General features: G+C 44.0%; 1 protein-coding gene across 1 annotated transcript in view; it reads left to right on the top strand.

The window, feature by feature from the left end:
* Positions 1–4,924, top strand: part of scg3 (secretogranin III) — a 29,206-nt gene extending 24,282 nt beyond the window's left edge. The window contains exons 11-12 of the mRNA XM_068017624.1: positions 3,416–3,502; positions 4,308–4,924. Coding sequence (XP_067873725.1) covers positions 3,416–3,502; positions 4,308–4,426 — 206 coding nt within the window. The 3' untranslated portion in view covers positions 4,427–4,924. The remainder of the gene's footprint in view (positions 1–3,415; positions 3,503–4,307) is intronic.
* Positions 4,925–12,710: the final 7,786 nt, after the last annotated feature.

The raw sequence follows: 12,710 nt of genomic DNA, 5'->3' as shown, positions 1-12,710 counted from the left end.
ACTGTTAAGGCTAGTGTGCTAGATATTTGAGGATGGATGAATATTCTGGCGTTTTGGTCGATTACTTTAGGGATTAATGACTAAATGGATGAGATAGTTCATGTTGGGGAAGATTATTACTCATCTGTCAAAGCAATCAGCTTGTTGGGTCATTGCCTTTGCAGCTTTTCATTGAAAGGATTGTCAAGTTTCAGATTTGATATATAATTGGAGCAATCTGCAGCATGAAGTTGTTTCCTTAGTCTGGTATTCATGTACAAGCCAAAAGATCCCGATTTCATAATGGTTTATTCAAGTTTGCTCATAAACCTGTTAGCAGCTCTGCTATAGATTGCCATCCTTTTTGAAGTTGGTGCGGACTGGTGTAAATAAAATGCATGAAAGGAAATTGGAAGGCATAATTAAAATAAAATCTCATAGCTACTGGCTAACTGAACTGCAGCTCATTTGTTAGGAATTTGCAGAAAATGAGACGAAGTGAGGTTTCAATCATGAAACATAAAAAGGGATGGATCATTTCCTTTCATCTATTTGCCTTGTATCTGGATATTAGATCAGACAGCATCAGAATCTCTATCAAAAACCAGCCTACAGTTTTTGCGAATGCTAATGAATCTATTGTGTATTTCCAGCATTATTTTATTTCAGATTTTGTGTCATTTTATCACTACTATACAGAGCATGTTATTCTAAGGGATCATTTGACAATATGGCTTTACAGAAAACATGAATATTTGAAAATATTGCATTTATAAAAAAATTAAAGTTTAGTAACTTATTGCCTGTTTTCTAAACACAATTCTAATCATATGGTGAGTGAAGATGTACATTAAGCCCATGCTCTAATAATAGTGATGATGTGGAAAAATGGCTGCATTTGAATTATGGCCTAAACAGTCACTGCTTTTTATATGAAGTAACACCTCTCTGCACATTTATTTGAGGCTGCTTTGTTTTGTAATAGTCATTGTACATGAGCTAGAAAGCAAAAATATTCATTTTAAATCTGACTTGGAATTCTGCGTATGGCTGATCTAAGCCACAGTCCTATTAGCTGCGCTCCATTATAATCCCCCGAGGTGTTTACTAGCTGCTCATTGAACAAAATCTGTTCTATTGCAGTTACTAGAAGGTCATTGCAGCCATCTAAGAAACATTTCAGGACAACATGGACATTCCCAGCATTTGATACAAAGGAACCATGTTGTAAATGGAAAAAGATGGAGCAGAAAATTGAAAATTCCAGAAAATGCAAACAGCCTAGATAAAAAAATCAGGAATCACAATGTTAAAAAGTAATTTCTAATTGTGGACCAGAAATCTGTTAGAACATTGCTATTTTACATTTTTTGTTTAGTTTTACTGAGTAGTAATCTATTCTAAAATCAAAACAGAAAATACAGGAAATACATAGCAGGTCAGTCATCAGCTGAAAGGTTCTGCTAAAGGAGTTGTTTACCTCATAATTCCATTCTACCTTAACTGTCCATACAAGTTAAAGAACTTGCATTTACATAACACCTTTTGCATCCAAAAGAACATCCCACAAGCAATGATTTTTTTTTTAAACGAAAGCAAAATACTGCAGATGCTGGAAGTCTGAAATAAAATTAAAAGTGCTGGAAATACTCAGCTGGTCTGGCAGCATCTGTGGAGAGAGAAGCAGATTTAACGTTTCAGGTCTGTGACCTTTCATCAGAACTTTAATGTTTAGTCACTGTTGTTATGAAGGCAAATGCAACAACCAATTTGCACACAAGGTGCCACAAACAAACAACATAAATAATCTGGATTGGTGGCATAGATTGAAGACAAAATGACAGCCAGTGCACCAGGAAAGCTCCCCTACTCTGCTTCAAATAGTGTCATAGGGTCTCTTACACTCACCAGAACAGGCAGATGGGTCACAGCTTAATGTCTCATCTAAAAATACCACCTCTGATGATACAGCACTCCCTCACTCCTACACTTACTCAGTACTGCAGTGAAATGTAAAGTCTTGGTTATGCACTCAAGATGTAGAATAGCTCTTGAACCCACAACCTCCTGACATCAAGAATGGTACCATTGATTCAAGCTAGCAATGGATAAAGTCTGTAAAAGGGACATTTGTACTACTTGAATAAACCTCCCACCAAAACTATATTAAAGCTAAAATGCTTTATTTGAAGATGAAGGCTGTTACCTATACAGGATAATTGGTGTTTAATGTCATTGAAATACTTAGTAAAGTTGTACCACAGAACACCACTGATATGCTCAAGCACTAATCTATGTAAAAGTAATTGATCTATAGTAAAAGCCTTAAGATTAATAATAGAACCAACTGTTACATCTTGCATTGATCTGTTAATCTTTAATGATGGTATATGCTCTTTAATAATATATCTGTTCTTAGAATCATGAAATGTTTCAAATATGAAGATGCTAAAGAAAGCACTCTGTGGGTGTTGGAGGTAGTAGCTTATTTGTAGAAAAGCTGCATTAGATGAGTGTAACAAAAACAAAAAGTGCTGGAAATACTCAGCAGGTCTGGCCGCATCTGGGGAAAGAGAAACAAAGTTAACATTTCAGGTCTGTGATCTTTCATCAGACGACTGTAGGTCCTTCAACAGAGCAGGTCAAAGCTCTGTGATATAGGTAGTCCCTTTGATTTGCACATTAAAATATGTTATAAACTAAACACACCTGGTCCAGATTGATGGGATAAGAATCTGATTAGAGGGGTCCTACATGAAATATACTTGAGTCAGTTGCAACTCAGTTCCTAGTGGCAAGAAGACCACTTGCAGCCCATATCCCATACAACTGTGGCTCTGTGTCTTTATGCTTCCATTCATGACCCACATCACTGTGGGATGATGCCAAAGCTGGAATGAACTGTTATTCCCTTTTATCTCTGTTGCTGTCCAGTCTATTAGAAAGTACTCCAGCATTAATACTGCAAGTGAGAAGACTATTAAAGCTGTAGTATTTGCGGTTTCAATATAACGATATCAATCCAGTGACTTTTCCTCTTTATCTGTAAAGTGTCATGGTAATATATTTGAAAGCAGGTGCTTTGTTTATGAGCATTTCTGAAAGTGGTATTGAAGAAAGGCTAGTGAGATACTGGCACCCAGTTCCATTTCACTATTAGTTCGAGCCTCGTAATATATTTTGCCATTACTGAGCACTCGAAACACCATATTGGCCAGTGGGGTGAAAGCACAGCCGAAGCAACACTGTGTCCTTTACATTAATTAGTTGCACGAGATGCAGTGTTTGCAATAATATTGTGTTATATGAACTGCATCATAACATTTCACAAACACAATAACCTTTTACTTAAGAAAATATTCTTTTTAATACTAATAATGACACACAGTCCTAGTTACTCAACGACTAATGGCTCTTTTATCCCCTTTTACAACAGATTTTGACAAAACAGAGTCGTACCTATCAGCGATCAGAAAGAATATTGAGTGGCTGAAGAAACACAAGCAGCAAGGAAGTGGAGAAGGTATGTTCGATAGCATTAGAGCTCAAGATTTGTTTTCAGCAGCAAAGGAAAAATGACTAATTCCATTTTTAAAAATTGTAACGCACTCAATATTTAATTGGTTTATACATAAACAGTAAAGAGATAATGCGGTTTCAGGACAACTGTGTAAATTAGATTTTTAAGGACTCATTGAGTGAAAGGACTCCAGTCTATTGTGTTTATTCCAAAATATGGAGAAACAGATTCACAACTCATTTTGTAAGAAATGTGATGTACTGTGCATGCAAAAAGAAATACATTTGCATTCCTGATTAGAAACAAAATAATCAAATTCTGAACTATTAGAGCGTCATATTTACCTTTGAATGCAGTGGGTTTCATTCTCTCGGTTAAACTAAACTCCATACATCATGGATAAATTAAGTCTTGTAACCAGAACAACTCAAAAGAATTCCACTCCCTCTAAGAAACTTCAACCATAATCTGCAAGACCCTCTCCTAAGTGCTCCAACGGAGTCGCCAAAGTCAGTTATTTTGACAAGAGGCTTCTCGACCAAAAAATCAGTTACATTTCAGAATTATGTTTCTCATATGTCAGCCAACATACCAATAGGGCAGCTACTTAAAGTAAACCACAGTTGATTACCAATTATTTGGACCCAGCTGTTGAGAATGCAGAATTTTTTTCCCTCATGGGAGCTAGATCTAAATACTACGTCATAAAGGTGCCTATTAATTCATCAATTCCCAAATACTGCCTATCCTTCATCTCGACCATTGTGAGAGCTCAGTGCTGAAATAGGTGTTATATAATTTCTTGCAGAATACGACCTTCAGAAGCTGCGTGACATCATTGATCAGCAAGTTGACACCTATGTACAGAAAGGAATCTTGGAGAAAGGAGAAGGAGATGTCATCAAACGCATTTACAACAGCCTGTGAAACTCTCCAGTGTAAGAGGGAAGTGTCCTGGTTGTCAGATCCTTCAACAATGGCCGACAATGCAACTTTATTTACTTCTAGTTCATACTAGGCTGTGTATAATAGATTTTTTTCCTAGCTATTCTGCAATGTCAAGCAGGTTCTAAACTAGAATAGGGGAACAGAGAGCCGATAGAAATCGAAGGCAATAGGGGGCAGTTCCATGTTCCCACTGAAGAAGCTACGCTGGCAGGCAGTGAAGGACGGAGACAGCGCTGCACCTGCCGCTCCGCCAGTGCGGCTCCCCCGCTGGGAGCACAGGTTCCTAAGGTCACCTGAGCCAACTTAACTTTCCCTATTTCGGCATAGAGACTGCTCGATGTGCAATATGGCCACTGCACGCAGTAAAGCTTTCAAACTTTAATATCCATCTTCAACATGAGGGACAGTAGCAACGATTAGAGCTTATTACAACAAATCAAGTGTGAAGTCTGCTAATAATCTTTAAAAGGTGGTCCACAGCCTCTGATGCATGTCCCATTTTGGTCAGTGAGTAATTATCATCTAAAAGCAAGTCCTGGTAGATTTACAGAAAAGTAAATTTATGCATTGAGTTTTTTTTCTAGTTCTAATTTATTTCTGGACTCCAAGTCCTTGAAAATAATCACTTACAATCACAATTCATCTGGTGAATTTTAAATTATCTTAAAGAAATTTCTTTTAATTCACTATAATGAATGGCAGATTTATCAAATATACTCAGTTGCTGAAAGTGTTTTTAATTGTTAAAAACTCCGGATTTTTTTTACTCTTTCAAGTCAATGCCAGCGAATGACTTGTACCGGATAGCTTGGTTAGTGTATGTTAGTTCAGAAAACTATGCTGGCTTTTTTTCTGTCAAACAAAATGGTTATTGTTATGGATTACGAGAGTCATGAGCGAAACAGCATTCACCAATGCTTGAACAGTTATTTTGCAAACTAATTTTTATGTCCTGGTATCTCCAGTGTTAAATCACAGTAAATGCTCCTCTAAAATACTATGTAGCGAATGGAAGGGAAGGGGAATACACAAAGTCCAGTAATGTAACACTTAACTGAATGAGCAATGTTAAAGTTGATTACCTGAATGGATTGTGTGCAAATCTTGTGTCCTTTGTGCGTGTAAATGGGTCCCATTCATGTGTCGTCAGTAAAGCGCAAGAAGTATTTTGTTCAAGTGTATATATTTGTTAAATTTTCAAACTCGTGTAAAAAAATTAAACTGTTTTGAGTTTTCTTTACAAACTTAGTTAAGTTATCCTGGAACAATAGTGATTTTCCCAGTTCACAAAAGTCTGGGAAGGGGAGGGGCCTCCAAATCACTAATCATCTAGTTTTTTCATAATTGTTAACCAATATATAGTTTTTTTTAAAATTCATTCATGGGATGTGGGTGTTGCTGGCCAGGCCAGCATTTATTGCCCATCCCTAATTGTCCTTGAGAAGGTGGTGGTGAGCTGCCTTCTTGAACCGCTGCAGTCCATTTGGGGTAGGTACACCCACAGTGCTGTTAGGAGGGGAGTTCCAGGATTTTGACCCAGTGACAGTGAAGGAATGGCGATATAGTTCCAAGTCAGGATGGTGTGTGACTTGGAGGGGAACTTGCAGGTGGTGGTGTTCCCATGCATTTGCTGCCCTTGTCCTTCTAGTTGGTAGAGGTCGCGGGTTTGGAAGGTGCTGTCTAAAGAGCCTTGGTGCATTGCTGCAGTGCATTTTGTAGATGGTACACACTGCTGCCACTGTGCATTGGTGGTGGAGGGAGTGAATGTTTGTAGATGGGGTGCCAATCAAGCGGGCTGCTTTGTCCTGGATGCTGTCGAGCTTCTTGTTGGAGCTGCACCCATCCAGGCAAGTGGAGAGTATTCCATCACACTCCTGACTTGTGCCTTGTAGATTGTGGACAGGCTTTGGGGAGTCAGGAGGTGAGTTACTCGCCTCAGGATTCCTAGCCTCTGACCTGCTCTTGTAGCCACGGTATTTATATGGCTACTCCAGTTCAGTTTCTGGTCAATGGTAGCCCCTAGAATGTTGATAGTGGGGGACTCAGCGATGGCAATGCGATTGAATGTCAAGATGAGATGGTTAGATTCTCTCTTGTTGGAGATGGTCATTGCCTGGCACTTGTGTGGCGTGAATGTTACTTGCCACTCATCAGCCCAAGCCTGGATATTGTCCAGGTCTTGCTGCATTTCTACACGGACTGCTTCAGTACCCGAGGAGTCACAAATGGTGCTGCACATTGTGCAATCATCAGCGAACATCCCCACTTCTGACCTTATGATTGAAGGAAGGTCATTGATGAAGCAGCTGAAGATGGTTGGGCCTAGGACACTACCCTGAGGAACTCCTGCAGTGATGTCCTGGAGCTCAGATGATTGACCTCCAACAACCACAACCATCTTCCTTTGTGCTAGGTATGACTCCAACCAGCGGAGGGTTTTCCCCCTGATTCCCATTGACCTCAGTTTTGCTAGGGTTCCTTGATGCCATACTCGGTCAAATGCTGCCTTGATGTCAAGGGCAGTCACTCTCACTTCACCTCTTGAGTTCAGCTCTTTTGTCCATGTTTGAACCAAGGCTGTAATGAGGTCAGGAGCTGGGTGGCCCTGGCGGAACCCAATCTGAGCATCACTGAGCAGGTTATTGCTAAGCAAATGCCGCTTGATGGCACTGTTGATGACACCTTCCATCACTTTACTGATGATTGAGAGTAGGCGGATGGGGCGGTAATTGGCCGGGTTGGACTTGTCCTGCTTTTTGTGTACAGGACATACCTGGGCAATTTTCCACATTGCCGGGTAGATGCCTGTGTTGTAGCTGTACTGGAACAGCTTGGCTAGGGGCGCGACAAGTTCTGGTGCACAGCTCTTCAGTACAATTACACAACACAACTGTAAAAAATGAAGTCAACTATAGCAATTCTTTGTAGAATCCTGAATGAAGACTTGTTTATTCAGGCTGTCAGGGCTATAAATTAAGTGACTGACCTGCCTTAATTCAGTTCTAAGTGGGTACCAGCTCAGAAGCACAAAATTATCCCCAGTTCAGTCCTATATGGTGGATGGACTCAGATGAGTCTGAAGGATGACTTGGTGTGAAATGGGTAATGTAACTAAATGGTGCATTAGAAATTCTCATTTGCAACTGGCACCAAAGCATATTGTTAGCACAAAGTGGAGGGAGATTTTCTTTGCATCTATTAAACCTGACTAGGGAGGGAGCGTCTGATGCAATAGATGCTCAAAATGAAAAAAAGTGTTCTATTCTACCATCATAATTACCTCTCAGTAAAACCTGGCTACCCGACCCAAACCCGACGACCCAGGTCTCTCTTCCAGGGCCAGCATTCAGGCTCGGGCTCAGGTCAGGTTGGCTGGGTGTGGACACAGTGCTGCCTTGCTCAGGGAGGGAACTTCCGCACGATTCTGCAGGAATAGCTTACTGCTGGAATGGAGGATCACAACATTTGGACAAGGTATGTTTGATATAATTAACTTTATTACAGTAGTTGGGTCAGGTCAGGCATGGGAAAAAACCAGGTGAGGGCAGTTCACCCAGCTGGACGATGGAGAGACATTGAAGAAGGAATCTATTGTCAACCGTGTCAAAGGCACAAAGAATGAGGTGGGATAGTTTACGACGGTCATAGTCACATAGGATGTCATTTATGACTTTGAAAAGGGCTGTTTCAGTACTATGGCAGGGGCATAAACCTGATTTTGGCAGTGGGGTGGGGGTTTGGGGGGAATTCAAACATGGAAAGATAGGTATAGATTTGGACGGCAAAACTGTATGGATGGACATCACTTTATCCACACCACAAATGCACCATCAATGCTTTAAAAAAAAGTTAACCTTACCCTTGAAATTCGTGTGTTTACCTTTCTCTTCCCTATCCCTGGCAATTTTGTTCAAAGCACAAATGTTGATGACATTGGCAGAACGTCATGGCACTGGGGGGTGCTTACTGATCCCAACATTGTAAGGAGTGTGAGCATGAAAGTTAGAATAGTGCTCAGGTTCATAATCATCGCTTACGACTGAAGTAGGTCATCACATTTCTGGCTTCAGAATTTTCCCAAGTCAAATCCTCAAGTGAAATCAACACCATTCCCTGCACCTAACCTAAAATAGTTCAATTTTTGAAAGTAGTATTGAATGGAACTCTTCAGATGAATACATAGTTTTAAAAAAGATGGTAAGAACACCTTCAGACAGACGATTCAACAACCGCACCGCAGCCTCACAACTCCAGCGACCCGGGTTCAGTTCTGTGTACTGCCTGTGCGGAGTTTGCAAGTTCTCCCTGTGACCGCGTGAGTTTCCGCCGGGTGCTCCAGTTTCCTCCCACAGCCAAAGACATGCAGGTTGATAGGTAAATTGGCCATTGTAAATTGCCCATAGTGTAGGTAGGTGGTAGGAGAATGATGGGGATGTAATAGGGAATATGGGATTAATGTAGGATTAGTATAAATGGGTGGTTGTTGGTTGACACAGACTCGGTGGGCCGAAGGGCCTGTTTCAGTGCTGTATGTCTAAATAAATAAATAAGTAAAATAAATAACTAAACCCTTGCCCACATGGTTTCAATGGAAAACAATTACTTCTAAATTCAGAATTCTCATGCTGATTGAACTGTATTTTTAAAAAGGCAGCTTAGAATATTCATTGGCCAGAATTGAGTGCTAACAAATTAAAATTAGTCAAACTGAATTTTAACATACATTCATATTTCTCTTACACCAAAGGGTGCACAGAATTATTCATGTGATTTTAGTAATGGGCCAATGTAACTTCCTCAAAAGATAACAAAAATTCAACACTGATTCACATTTTTCTTAAAAATTATATTATGAAAACCCACATGCCAAATGCAAAATATTAACTTCGTCGACTGGAAGCTTGCCTGAGACTTCTGCTGAAAAGTTTTGTAAATAACTTGTTTAAAAAAAGAGTAACCTGGCAGCCAAGATGGCTACAAAAATTTGCATTTGAAACACCAAAGGATTAGACAGGAGACGACATGACTGATTCAACCGAGACTGCATTTGTTGACAACGCTATTGGTAGGTGGCGCTGTTGTGGCACATGCGCAAATACAGCACATGCCACTAAAACGTCACAGCTTGCGACTGTAGCAGCTGCCAGGACTAAAGATGGCGCTGGTCAAAGAATCACACAGAGGCAACCTAACAAACATGTGGCAGCATACAATGGCCGGAGTGAGAGAGTGGAGCGGGCCGAAGAGAGCAGCGCGGGGGGCCGGGGAGAGCAGTGCGGGGGGGCTGGGGGGGAAGAGCAGTGGGGGGAGGAGGGGAGAAGAGCTGGGGGAGGGAGGAGGGGGGGAGAGCGGGGGGGGGGAGGTGTGGGAGGGAGGGGGTTGAGTGGGGTGGGGGGAGAGCGCAGGGGGAGGGAGGGGGGAAGAGCGCGGGGGGAGGGAGGGGGGAAGAGCAGGGGTGGAGGGAGGAGGGGGAAGAGCAGGGGGGAAGAGCGAGAGGGAGGGAGGAGGGTCAAGAGCGGGGGGAGGGAGGGGGGAAGAGGAGGAGGGAGAGTGGGGGAGGAGGGGGGTGATGGGGGAGAGCGGGGTGGTCGAGGGGGGAGGAGCGGGGGGGGGTGGTTGCAGTGGAGCGGAGGAGGAGTGCGTTTTTCTGCGCATGCGCCATAAACACAACAGCAAAAGACTTACCGGCCGGTCCCCGCACCCGGCGGCACCAAGGTCTTCAGCCGCTCGCTCCCCGCGGCTGTCTACAGCCTCTCGCTTCCGGCCCTCTCCATCCAGCCGTTCCCTCCAGCTGCGGATCCCCAATCCAGTTGCTTTCTCCCCTACTTCTCAACAGTACTTCAGGCATTACAACTGTCTGGTCCCTGCCTTTTGCATGCTCCCTCTCCCCACCCATCCCCTCCCCCCTCTCCTCCCCTCCCTCTTCACCCACCCCTCCCTCCCCCTCTTCACCCACCCCTCCCTCTACCTCCACCCCTCCCTCTACCCCCCTACCTCCACCCCAGTTGAATATCTGAAGTGCAGTTGCAAAGTTGGGGAAATAGCATCCAAAATAAGCAAGCACTCACTGAGGTGTTAAGTTCAATCACTGCATTAAAAAAAGATAAACCCTGTTGCAGTCAAACCAGAGAAGGGGTGAAAGGGGAGCCTGAGACCACCTCCTCACCTGGTCATAACATCATGAACTTTTTTGTAACTAACTGAGAGTGGACTAGATATTTCTATTTTTGCAAACAGGTGCACAGCACTTACTGTACTACTTACTTATAGAATCATCGAGTGATACAGCCTGGTAGGAACGGAGCGGTCGGCAAGTGGGGGAGCGAACGGGTCGGTGATGGAGCGGAGCGGGCCAGGGGGGAGCGGAGCGGCCGGCGAGTGGACGAGCGAACGGGCCGGTGATGGAGCAGCGGGCCTGGGGGGAGCGGAGCGGCCGGCGAGTGGACGAGCGAACGGACCGGTGATGGAGCGGAGCGGGCCTGGGGGGAGCGGAGCGGCCGTCGAGTGGGCGAGTGACTGAGGGAAGCGGAGCAGCCGGAGACAGCAGTGTGAGGGGTGGGGGTGGGGGGGGGGGGGGGGGGGGGGGGTGGGGGGTGCGTTTTCTACGCATGCGCCATAAATTTGCAACGGCAAAAGACTTACCAAATTTACCCTCACCCAGCGACACCAAGGTCTTCGGCCGTTCGCTCCCCACGACTCTCTACGGCCTCTCGCTTCCGGCCCTCTCCATCCAGCCGTTCTCTCCAGGTGCAGATCCCCCATCCAGCCGCTTTCTCCCCTACTTCTCAACTGTACTTCAGGCATTGCAGCTATCTGGTCCCTGCCTTTTGCATCCCTCTCTTCAGGAGCTTCTGAATTTAACTCTCTCCCACTACCCCCCCCCCCCCAACCCCACATCCCTTCTCTACCTCCCCCTCTCCCTCCCCCCACCCCATCACAACCCCTCTCCCCCCACAACCCCCTCCCTCTTCCCCCTCACAAACCCCTCCCCCCTCCAAGGACCACACCGCAGTTGAGTATCTGAAGTGCAGTTGCAAAGTTGGGAAAATAACATCAAAAACCTCAACAATTCCAGGTTTAATTATCGAGAAATTTTATTAAGTACATTAAACATTCGAGGCACTGCTGTGCATGGATACATGAGTGTTGTGTTGCCAGCATTCCCGTGAGACAGACAGGCCGAGTCTCTGCTATGCAGAACTAAAGAGATTGTTCCTGGAGAGCCTTGTAGTGAATGAACGCGTGGCTCTCTATTCCACTACTGTATTGTCCATGTGAAGAAGGCAAAGTCACAAGAGTCTGAGCTCAGTCTATTCTTGGTGAATGTTCCCCAAACGCATCCTAATGTGCGCTCCCACTTCATCCGTAAATGCAAGGTTCCTTTCCGTATCATGACAAGCTCCGCAGCATTATCCAGTTGCCTTCGTTGCTTGATTGCTGACCTTAAGTCTCAAGGATTGTTTTCTCAAGGGCATGTTTTACGTGAAAAGAAATAAGGAAAGAACATCAGTGTCAGAGCTTCCCTTCTCCAATTAAATTACTGTTGAGCATGCTTTATGTTCTGCAGTAAAGGCATGTACTGATAACACCGCCAATGAATCACTTAGTACCCAACTCAGCTGTAGGAGTCAGGATGATGTTACTGCCCCTATGTCGTGATGGTTCAATGCTGCTCTCAGGGAAAACATGAATGATGTGAGGTTGCTGGAAAAAGAAGCACATTTCTTTTGGACTATGAACATAAAGCAGGCCATTTAGCCCAGCTGTTCCCTGCTAGTGGTTATGCTACTCGTGCGCCTTCCCATCCATTCCCATTTAATCCTGCCTACTACTATCAGCATCACCTTCTATTTCTTTCGCTCTTATCTACCTTTGCCTTCAAGCAACACTGAGGATGGAGAACAGTGTGGCTGCACTCCCACCTTACCAGTTGTGTACTCAGCAAGAGCATTCACATTTGTGCTACCACTGGACACAGCATGCTTGTTTCTTTTAGTGCTCAGTCTCTTCTTGCTGAATGCTCCCCAAGTGCTTGACCGCTTTGGATGCCCTCTCTGCTTGACAGGCAGCAGCTGGCAATTGCGGAGTCTCACAAGGCTCTGCATGGTTGTTTCAAGGGCGGATGGGGAAACATGTGGCTTTGTGTCCATGTGCACGGCTCTGATGGGTGCAGGAACAGAGCAACTTACAACAGGGACTGGAGCACATGTACTGCCTGCACACAGCCCCAGACAATGGTAAGGATTTTAGTGCAGTGCAGTGG

The sequence above is a fragment of the Heterodontus francisci genome, chromosome 38, assembly GCF_036365525.1.
Source record: "Heterodontus francisci isolate sHetFra1 chromosome 38, sHetFra1.hap1, whole genome shotgun sequence".
NCBI classification, from domain to species: Eukaryota; Metazoa; Chordata; class Chondrichthyes; order Heterodontiformes; family Heterodontidae; genus Heterodontus; species Heterodontus francisci.
The sequence above is the reverse complement of the archived record's forward strand: the minus strand, read 5'-3'. Positions and strand labels throughout refer to the sequence as shown.